This window comes from Salmo trutta, chromosome 18 (genome assembly GCF_901001165.1).
Source record: "Salmo trutta chromosome 18, fSalTru1.1, whole genome shotgun sequence".
Lineage (NCBI taxonomy): Eukaryota > Metazoa > Chordata > Actinopteri > Salmoniformes > Salmonidae > Salmo > Salmo trutta.
This window is the reverse complement of record NC_042974.1, coordinates 36,445,416-36,460,134: the sequence shown is the minus strand read 5'-3', so window position 1 is coordinate 36,460,134 and position 14,719 is coordinate 36,445,416. Positions and strand designations below refer to the sequence as shown.

Below are 14,719 nucleotides of genomic sequence, written 5' to 3'. Positions count from 1 at the left end.
GATTTATTTTCTTTATTCTTTATTACAGTGGTTGGGCTAAGCTCTTTGAATCTGTCTTGAAATGACCCTTTACAAAACAATGAATGCATCGTATGCTACTCCTCAGTAGTTCTGAGGGCGAAAGCCTTTTCTGCTGACTAAGTAAAATATCTGCTTACCCTGAAAATATCACCAGTGTTTTCACACAAGTAATCGAGGCTATATAGCCCAGGATCTGTGACTTTGAGTAACACTGCTATTTCCCTCTTTCTCAGTAATGTCCACATTTAACAGCCTCTACTACACAATGCCCCCTATTTATAGGCCTGGGCCAGTAGTGTGAGTGGGTGTTTGTGTTACCTCAGACTCTAAATATCTATTCCTCTCAGCCTGCTACTTCCTGTCTGACAGGAAGTGTGTATGTGTGTGTGGAGGGAGGTCAGTGACCTTTGGGTCTGAGCGAGCGACTGACTTGTTGTCCGTGGCAACGTGATGCTGTGTTACCAAGCTCATTGTGCTGAAGAGAGAAATGGGCTGTGAGCTGGAGGTTTGTTGCTTTCAACAGCCAAGACAGCCTGCCTTTCCTTCATTTAATATTTCACCCCCCATCAATCCTCCCAGCACCCCCTCCTCAAACCTCCCTGCATCCATCCATCCTTTGATTGAATCGGTAATCCCCTCTGGCACTGTGTGGGCAGCTGTGACAACAGCTCTGAGGAGAGACGGAATCATTGGGAGTACATCCCATCCCTTCACGGATGTGAGAAAGTCCAAATATTTTCAGACCAGTTTACAAGTTCTCTCTGTTTACTGACAGAGTGGACAGTCAGCATTCATTCAAGGGCCTTTGGCTGTGTGTGTGTGTGTGTGTGTGGTAAGGTAACACCCCACTGGGGTTAGAGTTTGGATAGGGCATTCAGCTGGTTGCAACATCCTGGTTGTGAGAGACGTTGCAAACAGGTCCGCACACTTCTCCCTGAGTCCACCGTGGGAAACCTACACTCCTCTAAAATACAGTGTAGACATAACTCTAGAACCTAATTTTAAGTCTTCCTTTCTTCACTGTGGCAGCAGGTTCTTTTAACTCCCTCAGACATGGACAGACATTAGATACACATGACAGGATATCCCCAGGCAAAACAGCCCCACCTTGGCGACGTGTCTGTCTGCCTTCCAACTGAACTGAGGAGAGAAGAAGCATTCCGGTGGCTGTGACATCACTTCCTCTTGCCTCAGAGGTCAGTGGCGTTGCAGGGGTATTCTGTGTCTAGACTTCCTGCCATTTTGTTGTTTACCTGACTGTATCTATCACAGGGTATAAACAGCTTACGTGGCATGATATGCCAAAGTCAATGGCAGTTCAATGACTTCATAAACAATTAGAGGACATCAGATCAGAAGCACATCTATGTAAACACACACTATGTCATGTTTATGACATGAAGGCTTAATGTCAAGCTGTACCATCATGTATAATGGCACCCTGATAATAATGAAACACAACATGACCACGGCAGTTTGCGTTATTTCATGTCTGTACTATTAAAGTAAGGTCTCTTATTCCTGATCCTTCACAAACAGATCATAAAGACATACATTTAGAAAAATATACATTGATATTAGAACTGAAGACTTAAAATTCTGTGTTTATTCAAATATACATTTTGCATATTAGAATCTATAAAAAGTCAAAAAGGTTTGTTTCGAGCAGGGGTTTCTGAGGTTGAAAAGGACATGTATCTGACCGAACAAATCGCCAGGTATTTCCAAACCCCTTAAAGCTTATTTACATTCAGCGATGATGTGTGAATACTTTATGAATTCCAAATTGACCCCTATCCCCTAGGCACTCCTGAAGACCTGAAACACTTGGATAGATGTAAGCATATATAGTGAAAACTCCACACAGCCAATCAGAAGGAAAGTAATACCGGTACTTTCACTCTTTCAGATCTACAGGAGTGCTTATGGTATAGGGGTTAACTTGGAATTCAGCAGGGGATATTCTTCCTGTAAAAATAGTTGAAGAAAAGGGTCAAGGGGGGGTATATATGAAAATAACATATTTTTTCTCTCCTGCTCTAATTCATCCCTCTCTCTCTCTCTCGCCATCATGTCCCCCTAGTCTGGTAGAGAAAAGCAGAAGTTGTAACATACGTCTGCTGCAAATGCTACAGTACTAAAACCTTATCGTTAGTTCTGTCCAGTTGTATATGGAAGTACTCAATTTTAGAGGAGAGTGGAGTTTTTGGATGTGTTAAAGACTATCCCTCGATCCCCACTCCAGAGTTAGGCTGCACGTCACCAAGCGAAAGCAACTGCCTTTAAATTCAGAAAGACAACGAGACAGTTCAAAACAACTGTTTGTCCCGCAGGACCTCAAAGTTCAACCAAAGTCAACATGCAACACTTTCTATCAACCTTTTCACGTGCTTTGTCCTTCATTGACATCACATACAGTACAACATCCCTTGCCTCCCACAGTATTCGCAAACATCCTTGTAATGTTCCAATCAGCTCAATATCCCCCGATCATACGTAAGGCATCCTTCGCGTGGTCATGAAGTTCTAAATTCTCAGTCTTTCTGCAAAATTCACAAAAGGTTACGACAATCCTTTATCCAAAGGCTTCATGTTCCGTTTAGTTCCTCTCGATCTGGTCGATGTCCAGCTCTCCCCCCAGCTGGTAGATATCCTTCTCTGTACCACACTCACCCTTCCAGAGGGTGTGTCCCTCCCCCATTCTCTCCCCCACTCCCCTGCATGGGGACCAGGGCCTAGAGTCCAGGCTACACGCAGAGTCACTGTCCAGCTCCTCATAGGAAGAGTCATCCTCCTCCTCATCCACTTCCTGTTGAGTCTGAGCACCTAGGTCAGGCGCACAGGTGAAGTAAGATTCCGATTGGCTCAAGCTCCTGGAGGAGGGTGGGGGCATGTTTGATTGACAGCTGTCCGGACCAGAGAACCCAGGGCAGCTCAAGCTGTGGAAAGTCTGGAGTTTCTGTTTGAGAGAAGAAATAAGAGAAAGGGAGATTTTGATTGGTATAACACAAGACATTTACAGTATCGTTGTCTTACTGTTCAATCTTGATTCAGGTCACACAACCTAACTTAATTAACCTGTCAGTAACACTCTGTGAGAGTTGTTCAGAGAAACCTGAGAGCTAAGTCTTTATGGCATGTGGGTGTGTGACTTGTGCTTCACTGGTGGAGCTGAATTCGCCCTCCCACTAGGGAGCTAGTTTTGTTAATGTCCTGGTTAGTCTGTTCACAGTCAGAGGAAACAGCGGAAAGACAACATGGTGAGATCAGTTACAAACCACAAAGGTATCCTCTTCCTCCCAACCTCATGTCTCCCCCTGTCCTGCTGCACTGAGGGGATGAAGCACCAAAACACACACCAGGCAAAACGGCAAGCTTTCCTGAAGACTTATAATATTCTATATATGATTCCTCCTCCTTGTTTAGCTTGACCTAGCTTCTTGAACTGCACTGGCCAACTCACACACCCATCATCAAGTTGACACTTATGAATAATTGTGTGTTGGACAAAAGGGAAAATGTATAGTGTGTGTGTGTGTGTGTGTGTGTGTGTGTGTGTGTTCGTGCATGCTCTAATGAGCAAACACCCAGCAAATGGACGTCACAAGCCCTCAGGAGAGGAGAGATTACTCTGGAGCAGCTCTGGGTTTACTTAGGTGTGATCTCTCCTTTCAGAGACCAGAGACGTGCACGACAAACACACTGTGCCCATGCAAGGTGTGTAATTCAGGCTATTTAGGTGACAACTACATGTATGCTTAAGAGAGTGCGTGTGTGTGTTTACTAACGAGAGAGAGAAAGCGCGAGAGAGGGCTAGTTAGACTGGCAGTGTCTGAATACACATATTTGCATTCTAAACAGTAGGCTTTTTGGTTATGCAAAAATATAACGTTTTATAGTATAATGTGCAATTTCAAAAAATGTGTATGCTTTAAATGCCAGGATGTCATACTCATTTCGACTTTTCATCTAATAGAATTCACTGCACACTATTGAGGAAGAGAATCGTATTTTCACAGCCATGTGTGTTTGACCACAGCTGATAATTAGAATAGGGACACGCTCTACAAAAATGAACGAATGGCGAGGAACAAGCCATTCATTCCCTCAACCTTACAATAGAGCCAGAGCAGAGGCATTCCAGCAGTGAAAGGGTGAAGCGTCCCTCTCTCCCAGTAGCAGATGTTGAAGGCATGGAGGTGAATAGAGATGAGAGTGTTTCTATAGCCCACGGCACACACGATGGACAACTCTAATGTTCCTCAAATCCCTCATTCACTTCTTCCTGTTACAATGGAATGGTAGAGACTTTAACCAAATGCTTTTACAAAACGTACATGTTTTGGTTTGGGGCTCCCAAATACACTACGTTATGAGAGAAATCAAATAAAAATATAAAGTGCTGGGTTTATATAACTTTAATGTTTACTATCTTTGGCAATGTCAGCTTTACATTCTGTGGCTAAAACATGCACAAAGCTAACATTTAGACACATTCTGGTACACCAATAATATATCAGGTAACCACTGAAGGCCAATGCTTTGCTGTAGTTACCTCAATGGAGTGGAAAGGGGATTTTTGAGGGCCTCTCCCTCTTTCTTCAACCCTTGTAGTACCCCCTTCTAATTATAACACACATAGGAGATGGGGAATGAGGGAGAGGCAGAAAGGGGGGGGGGGTGGTATTCTCTACAATATGCTTCCTATTAAATCATATTGGGCTAAGACCAAGATTTGGGGAAAAGGGTTTTAATAATCTGCAGTTTACCCACCTTTTGTTTTCTAGAGCACCTGCCTTTTTCCACATGTTGTTGTGTTACAGCCTGAATTTAAAATGTATTAAATTGATATTTTGTGTCACTGGCCTACACACAATACCCCATAATATCAAAGTGGAATTATATTTTTAGAAACTTACAAATGAATGAAAAACTGAAAAGCAACCCCTTGTTATGGCAAGCCTAAATAAATTCAGCAGCACAATTTTGCTTAACAAGTCACGTAATATGTGCAATAATAGTGTTTAAAATGACAACCTCATTCCTGCACCCCACACATACAGATAATTGTAAGGTCCCTTTCCAATGCCTCGCAAAGGTCACCTATTGGTAGATGGGTAAAAATACAAAAAGCAGGCATTGAATATCCCTTAGAGCATGGTGAAGTTATTAATTACACTTTGGATGGTGTATCAATACACCCAGTCACTACAAAGATACAGCCGTCCTTTATAACTCAATTATCGGAGAGGAAGGAAACCGCTCAGGGATTTCACCATGATGCCAAAGGTGACTTTAAAACAGTTACAGTTTGATGGCTGTGATAGGAAAACACTGAGGATGGATCAACAACATTGTAGTTACTCCACAATACTAACCTAAATGCCAGAGTGAAAAGGAGGACTGTACAGAATAAGGCACTAATGTAAAACTGCAACAAATGTGGCAAAGAAATTACATTTATGTCCTGAATACAAAGCATTATGTTTTGGGCAAATCCAACACAACACTTCACTGAGTATCGCTCTTCATATTTTCAAGCATTGTGGTGGCTGCATCATGTTATGGGTATGCTTATCATCGGCAAGGACTAGGGAGTTTTTAATGATATAAGAACCTGGAATATAGCTACGCACAGGCAAAATCCTAGAGAAAAACCTGGTTCAGTATGCTTTCCTACAGACACTGGGAATCAAATTCACCTTTCAGCAGGACAATAACTTAAAACACAAGGCCAAATAATACACTGTTACCAAGATTACATTAAATGTTCCTGCGTGGCCTAGTTACTGTTTTGACTTAAATCAGCTTGAAAATCTATGGCAAGACTTGAAAATGGCTGTATACCAATGATCAACTACCAACTTGACAGAGCTGGGAAGAATTTCAAAAAGAATAATGTGCAAATATTGTGTGCAACGCTCTTAGAGACTTACCAAGAAAGACTCACAGCTGTAATCGCTGCCAAAGGTGATTCTAACATGTATTGAGTCAGGGGTGTGAAAACGTATGGAAGAGAGATATTTCTGATATAAACATTTCTAAAAACATGTTTTCACTTTGTCATTATGGGTGTAGATGGGTGAGACTAAAAATCTATTTTGAATTCAGGCTGTAACACAACAAGATGTTGAATATGTCAAGAGGATAAGAATACTTTTTGAAGACAATGTACACACACACACACATAAATAGCAGTCACTCAGCTAAAGCTCTTGATCAGAGTGTATTTCCTAGACCCATATAAAAAAAGGAGTGTGCTATGGGAGAGAGAGGGACCTCCTTGAACAAACACAGACACAGGAGGGGAAAGAATGGAGCTTTACCCATTACTGGCAGGCAGACAGAGACTAGTACAAGTCTAACATATTTACCTACATGTGTTTGTGTCACAGTTTGCTGCCATAGCGGGGCCCCACCCCACGCCACGCCACTACACCAACCCAACCACTTAGGTATTCCCACAGGGGCTGCAGCTCAGCTATGCTCACCATGCCTGTCATCCCAGGAATGGAGAGGAGGATAGGAGGGGAGAAGTGCCCCGTCACTTCACGAGCCTGAACCCAGGCCAATGAGAAGATATTAATCCATGAGACTCCGCCCTCCACCAGCAGGGGAGATTTAGGGAGAAATAAATAACCCCTCTTTCTACACTGCAATTTCTCTTGCCCCCACAGACGTATGCACACTCGTACAAACTGCAAACGCATCCAACAATTTGTCACAAGCTTGAAGTAATCATTGCGTGCTAGGAATATGGGACGAAATATTGACTACTTTAATACACATATGTGAATTTGTCCTGTAACGAGGGTCGTATAAAGGGGACCAAGGTGCAGCGTGTAGAGTGCTCATACTTTACTTTAATGAAAACACTTAAACAAAAAAACCAACAAAACGACAGCCAACAGTTCCGTCAGGTATACTAACAAAACGGAAAACAACTACCCACACCAACACAGGAAAAACAGGCTGCCTAAGTATGGCTTCCAATCAGAGATAACAATAGACAGCTGCCTCTGATTGGAAACCATACCTGGCTAAAACATAGAAAACAAAAACATAGAATGCCCACCCACCTATCACACCCTGACCTAACTAAACAGAGAAAACACAGCTCTCCTAGGTCAGAGCGTGACATGTCCCAATACTTTTGGTCCCCTAAAATGGGGGGGACTATGTACGAAAAGTGATTTCTAAACGGTTCAAAGTTAGTCACGTGCGCATAATACAAACAGGTGTAGACCTTACAGTGAAATGCTTACTTACAGGCTCTAAACAACAGCGCAAAAATGGTATTAGTAAGTAAAGAAATAAAAACAACAATAAAAAAAGACAGTGAAAAATAACAGTAGCGAGGCTATAACAGTAGCGAGGCTATATACAGGCACCGGTTAAAGTGTCTATGCATATATGATAAACAGAGAGTAGCAGCAGCGTAAAAGAGGGGTTGGGGGGGTGGCAAACAATGCAAATAGTCCTGGTAGCCATTTGATTACCTCTTCAGGAGTCTTATGGCTTGGGGGTAAAAACTGTTGAGAAGCCTTTTTGTCCTAGACTTGGCACTCCGGTACCGCTTGCCATGAAGGCAGCTTAGCCCCAGTGATGTACTGGGCCGTATGCACTACCCTCTGTAGTGCCTTGCGGTCGGAGGCCGAGCAATTGCCGTACCAGGCAGTGATGCAACCAGTCAGGATGCTCTCGATATTGCAGCTGTGGAAGCTTTTGAGGATCTGAGGACCCATGCCAAATCTTTAGTTTCCTGAGGGGGAAAGGCTTTGTCATGCCCTCTTCACGACTGTCTTGGTGTGTTTGGACCATTCTAGTTTGTTGATGATGTGGACACCAAGGAACTTGAAGCTCTCGACCTGCTCCACTACAGCCCCGTCGATGAGAATGGGAGCGTGCTCGGTCCTCCTTTTCCTGTAGTCCACAATCATCTCCTTAGTCTTGGTTATGTTAAGGGATAGGTTGTTATTCTGGCAGCACCCTTTCTGGCACCACCCAGCCAGGTCTCTGACCTCCTCCCTATAGGCTGTCTCGTCGTTGTCGGTGATCAGGCCTACCACTGTTGTGTCGTCTGCAAACTTAATGATGGTGTTGGAGTCGTGCCTGACCATGCAGTCGTGGGTGAACAGGGAGTACAGGAGGGGACTGAGCACACACCCCTGAGGGGCTCCAGTGTTGAGGTTTCAGTGTGGCAGATGTGTTGCTACCTACCCTCACCACCTGGGGACGGCCCGTCAGGAAGTCCAGGATCCAGTTGCAGAGGGAGGTGTTTAGTCCCAGGATCCTTAGCTTAGTGATGAGCTTTGAGGGTACTACGGTGTTGATCGCTGAGCTGCAGTCAATGAATACCATTCTCACGTAGGTGTTCCTTTTGTCCAGGTGGGAAAGGGCAGTGTGGAGTGCAATAGAGATTGTGTCAACTGTGGATCTGTTTGGGCGGTATGCAAATTCCCAATCAATGTGGAAGAGGTCTATTTATCATGGGACACACCCGGGCCCAGGTGTTTTCCATGTAGCTGACGACCCTCCCAACTCCGCCCACCGGCATCCTAATAAGGAAACAAGAACAAAGAGAGAGAATACGGCAGACAGAATGGGAGGGTCGTCACAGCAGCTTGCGGCTTTGCTACCCTTTGTAGTCTGTAATAGTTTGCAAGCCCTGCCACATAAGATGAGTGTCGGAGCCGGTGTAGTAGGATTCAATCTTAGCCCTATATTGACGCTTTGCCTGTTTGATGGTTCGTCGGAGGGCATAGCAGGATTTCTTATAAGCTTCTGGATTAGAGTCCCACACCTTGAAAGTGGCAGCTCTACCCTTTAGCTCAGTGCGAATGTTGCCTGTAATCCATGGCTTCTGGTTGGGGTATGTATGTACAGTCACTGTGGGGACGACGTCCTCGATGCACTTATTGATAAAGCCAGTGACTGATATGGTGTACTCCTCAATGTCATCGGGGGAATCCCGGAACATGTTCCAGTCTGTGATAACAAAACAGTCCTTGTGGTTCAGCATCTGCTTCACCTGACCACTTTTTTATAGACCGAGTCACTGGTGCTTCCTGCTTTAATTTTTGCTTCTAAGCAGGAATCAGGAGGATAGAATTGTGGTCGGATTTACCAAATGGAGGGCGAGGGAGAGCTTTGTACGCGTCTCTGTGTGTGGAGTACAGGTGATCTAGATTTTTTCCCCCTCTGGTTGCACATTTAACATATTGATAGAAATTAGGTAGAACGGATTTAAGTTTCCCTGCATTAAAGTCTCCGGCCACTAGGAGTGCCGCCTCTGGGTGAGCGGTTTCCTGTTTGCTTATTTCCTTATACAGCTGTCTGAGTGCGGTCTTAGTGCCAGCATCCGTCTATGGTGGTAAATAAACAGCCACGGAAAGTATAGCTGAAAACTAAGCAAATAGTGTGGTCTGCATTTTATCACAAGATGCTCTACTTCAGACGAGCAAAATCTAGAGACTTCCTTAGATTTCGTGCACCAACTGTTGTTTACAAATATACACAGACCCCCCCTCGTCTTACCGGAGTGTGCTGTTTTATCTTGCCGGGGCAGGGTATATCCCGCTAGCTGAATATCCATGTCGTCATTCAGCCATGATTCCGTGAAACAAAAGATATTACAGTTTTTGATGTCCCGTTGGTAGGATATTCGTGATTGTACCTCGTCTAATTTATTGTCCAATGTTTGCACGATGGCGAGTAATATTGACGGTAACGGCAGCTTTCAAACTCGCCTTCTGCGGATCCTTATGAGGCACCCCGCTCTGTGTCCTCTGTACCTCCGTCTCTTCCTCTTGCAAATAACTGGCATGTTGGCCTTGTCGGGTGTTCAGAGAATGTCGTGTGCGTCCTGCTTGTTGAAGAAAAAAATCTTCATCTAATCCGAGGTGAGTGATTGCTGTCCTGATATCCAGAAGCTCTTTTTGCCGTAAGATACGGTTGCAGAAACATTATGTACAAAATAAGTTACAAAACCCGAGAAAAAGGAACATAATAGCACACTTGGTTGGGCACCTGTAAAACTGCTGCCATTTCTTCCGGCGCCATTTCACCCGATATGGAAGAAAAATACCCTCAAATTAAAGCTGACAGTCTTCATTTTAACATCATAATCATTGTATAATTTCAAATACAAAGGCCGGTACAACAAACAATGTGTCCTGTCCCAATACTTTTGGAGCTCACTATAGTTAGAGCCCTAAATTCAGCTTGTAAATGACTACAGGGAGAATGGATGAAATGATAGACACATAGTTCACAACCACAATATACACTATGTGGAGAATTACAGGGGAGTGGTTTTTAACACCATACACACTTGCTGAATAACAGAAACCTTTTATTCTCACTGTAGCCAAACACTATTGTTCCTTTAGATGTAGTCTTGGCATAGGCCACAGGAGCACTGCTAGGCCTACATGGAAGCTACAGCAACACCTTGTTCCATTTTTAGTAGATGCTCTTATCCAGAGCAACTTACAGGAGAAATTAGGATTAAGTGCCTTGCTCAAGGGGACATAGATTTTTCACCTAGTCAGCTTGGGGATTTGAACCAACAACCTTTTGGTTACTGGTCCAGCGCTCTTATCCACTAGGCTAAATGCCGCCACACATTTAAAGAGCCACTGAACACACCGATTGGCACGTATGTTTTTCTGTTGCTCATTAGAACAATTTGATTTCAGTCTTGGAGGTTTGTTTCCTGACCGATTCAGTTTTTGGTTAATTATGCTTGTCCCCCATGAGACACTGAAGCCCATTTCAGTTCCTCAAAATCCTCAGAACGAATCTAAGATAACTCAAGAAATCGGTAATTAATTTTGACGTTTTTGCCGAGGATGTTTTAGTTGCACAATTTTACATCTGAGATGTTTGGTACAGTATTTCGCAAGTAAAAAAAATGTGCAATGCTTTGTCTTATGTAAACAGTCGGAACTGCTGTTTGCACTCTCACAAGCCACACAAGAGTCGTTAGAAGGTAAGAAGTTATTCTACATAGAATATTATAGGAAGCCCCAGGACATAGTGTCTATGATACTGTAATAAACTCACATAGCTGCTGTCACAAACGCTAAACTACACACAGTTGTCACTGACTAGTTGGATATTCATTTCCCACTGAGCAAACCAAATCAAATGTATTTACAAAGCCCTGTTTTTTACATCAGCAAACAATTTCTGTACTTACAGTATTTTTACAAATAATTTTTTTATCGAGTTTTTGCTTGGCGGACCATATTTGTTTGACATTTGTCAATAAAACTCATAAAAGCAGCTGTTTATGTCAAATCGTTTTTTAATTGTAGCACTGGTTGTGCTGAAAATAAAATGGTAAAACACTTCAATGTGATGCTAAATATGAGGGCAGAGCAAGCAGATGAATGAAAGTAGTGAATTTCAGCTTTTTCACTGTGCGAAGCAATCCATGGGAGACCTAGGCTATTACGCAATAGTCCTGACACCTCACACCTAGTTTCTCTACAGAGTTGTGTGTGTGTGTGGTTATTCACTGGGTTAATTATCATAAGGTGAGGCCTAACTCACATCTATTTTCACCTTCAGGACATATGCATATGCATTGTGATTGAAGATGGATTTTGCCAGGCAGAACACAGGTTGTCACCAGCCTCAAATTTCCACCTTCACATTTCCTTTTCCAACCAGCAGCTAATACTCCTCATCTGTCCTCATCCGAAGACCAAAATGTATAAGTTTTAAAGTTTATTCACCACGTGCACAATAGGTGTAAAACAGCACAGTGAAATTATTACCTTGAGAGCTCTTTCCCAACAATGCAATTTTAATAATACCATAGATAATATAATTAAAAACATTTAAAAACACAAGAACTACAATGTGAGTTAAAGAAACACAAGAATTAAGTATATACACATCAGTGCCAGTACCTTATTCAATGTGCAGGGGTATTGAAGTGGTTTTACACATAAAGTGACTGGTAGTAGGAGATACTAATGGTGATATATACACTGAACTAAAATATAAACACAAAATGTAATGTGTTGGCCCCATGTTTCATGAGCTGAAATAAAACATTCCAGAAATGTTCCATATGCACAAAAAGCTTCTCTAAAATTGTGTGCACAAATTTGGTTGCATCCCTGTCAGTGAGCATTTCTCCTTTGCCAATATAATCCATCCACCTGACAGTGTGGCATATCAAGAAGCTGATTAAACAGTATGATCATTACACAGGTGAAACCTGTGCTTGTGACAATAAAAGGCCACTCTAACATGTGCAGTTTTGTCACACAACACAATGCCACAAATGTCTCAAGTTTTGAGGGAGATTGCAATTGGCATGCTGACTGCAGGCATGTCTCCCAGAGATGTTGCCTGAGAATTTAATGTTAATTTCTCTATCATAAGCCACCTTCATGTCGTTTTAGAATATTTGGCAGTACGTCCAACCGGCCTCACAACCGCAGACCGGGAGCATGAAAAACAGTCCATGTCTCGGGTGGCTGGAGTCTTTGGCAATTTTTCTGGCCTTTCTCAGATACCGCCTGGCATGTTCGTCCTGAATGGCTGGGAGCTCACCCCAAGTGATGTGCTGGGCCGTCCCCACTGCCCGCTGTATGGCCTTCCAGTTCCGAGTGGTGCAGTTGCCATACCAGAAATTGATACAACCAGTCAGTATGCTCTCAATGGGGCAGCTGTAAAAGTTCCTGAGGATCTGAGGGGCCATGCCAAATTGTTTCAGCCTCCTAAGGGAGAAGAGGCGATTCCGTGCCTTCTTCAAGACTGTTCTGGTGTGAAAGGACCATGTTAAGTCATCAGTGATGTGTACACCGAGGAACTTGAAGCTCTTGACCCTCTCCACTGCTGCCCTGTCGATGTGGACGGGGGTGTGCATCCCCCCTGTTTTCTGTAGTCCACGATCAGCTCCTTGGTCTTGCTGAAGTTGAGGAAGAGGTGGTTGTCCCGGCACCACACTACCAGTTCTCGGACCTCCTCCCTGTAGGCGGTCTCATCGCTGTTGGTGTTCAGGCCTACCACCTTCGTGTAGTCAGCAAACATGATGATGGAGTTGGAGTTGTGTGTGGGGGGGCCCCGTGTTGAGGGTCAGCATGGCGGAGGTGTTGTCGCCTACTTTATCCACCTGGGGTCGGCCCATCAAGAAGTCCAGGATCAAGTTGCAGAGGGAGGTGTTCAGTCCCAGGGTCCCGAGTTTGGTGAGGAGCTTGGAGGGCACTATGGTGTTGAATGCTGAGCAGTAATCGATTACCAGCATTCTCACATAGGTATTCCTCTTGTCCAGGTGGGAGAGGGCAGTGTGGAGTGCAATTGAGATTGCATTGTCTGTAGATCTGTTGGGGCGGAATGCAAATTGGAGTTGGTCTAGGGTGTCTGGAATGATGGAGGTGATGTATGCCATAACTTTCAAATCACTTTAGAGGGCAGTAGTCATTGTGGCAGGTAGCCTTACAGTTCTTGGGAATGTGAATGATGGTGGTCAGCTTGAGACGTGGGGATAGTACAATAAAAAATGTATGAAATGTATGCATTCACTACTACTGTAAGTCGCTCTGGATAAGAGCGTCTGCTAAATGACTAAAATGTAAAATATGTAAATGGGATTACAGAGAGGTTGAAAATGATGTGAAGATACCTGCCACCTGGTCAGTGCATGCTCTGAGAATGCACCATGAAATACCATTAGTTTCCTCAGCCGTAGCCTCTGTGTTGGCTGAGATAGCCCTGTGTGTGGTTGCCCTGTCCTTTAGTTTAGCGCGTACCTCTGTGTTAATCCAGGACTTTTGATTGGGGAAGCGGGTGTGGGGACAACATCGGGGATGCATTTCCTGATGAAGCCCAAGGCGGAGGTGGTTAGCTCGTCGATGCAATCGGCGGAGTCCCGAATCATTCCAGTCAGCGCTAGCAAAACAGTCCTGTAACATAGCCTTCAATTCGGAGGACCATTTCCCTATGGAGTGCGTCATCGGTACTTCCTGTTTGTGCTTTTGTTAGTACACAGGAAGCGCACCCTTTTGTGTCTGGCACCCAAACACAGTCACTCTTGATCAAACTCAGTCATGTTGAGTATAGTATGGATTAGGTAAGGTATTGAGTCTGACCCAGTACTATAAACTTGGCTGCAATAGTGATACACAAGCACCCCTAAGCCGGCATTACAGAAGTTCCAAAGCAATAATCAGTACAAATAGAACAACCATATTCATAGTTTCATACATACAGTACGGTTATATAGAGCTACCGTACATTTGCAGTGCTATATACAGACTGTTTCTGCTTGTGTATCACTATTGCAGCCAAGTTTATAGTACTGAGTCAGACTCAATACCTTACCTAATCCATACTATACTCAACATGACTGAGTTTGATCAAGAGTGACTGTGTTTGGGTGTGTGCATCTGTGACAATGTAGTGTGTATGTGTCAGTGTGCTTTCGTGACCTACAGTATTCTGTGCTGTGAGAGAGTAAATTGGTAAGTGCATATCTGGTTTCATGATTGTGTGGTGGCTGAAACTACTGATCAAATCCGCACCACCCGATCTCATCAGTCCTCCTCACACAATGCTAAAGCGCAGTCGAGAAATCCCAACCACAAACAAAAACGAAATAATAAAAAAAACTAGCCTCCATTCATTATTGGTACTATCCATGCGAAAATAATAGCCTGTGAGCCATTAGGCATTCCAG

At 43.7% G+C, this 14,719-nt stretch overlaps 1 protein-coding gene across 1 annotated transcript in view; it reads right to left on the bottom strand.

Moving 5' to 3' along the window:
* Nucleotides 1–1,486: 1,486 nt before the first annotated feature.
* LOC115153248 (protein FAM53B) overlaps nt 1,487–14,719 on the bottom strand; it is a 44,139-nt gene continuing 30,906 nt past the window's right edge. The window contains exon 5 of the mRNA XM_029698487.1: nt 1,487–2,980. Within this exon, the coding sequence (XP_029554347.1) occupies nt 2,621–2,980 (360 nt within the window). The 3' untranslated portion in view covers nt 1,487–2,620. The remainder of the gene's footprint in view (nt 2,981–14,719) is intronic.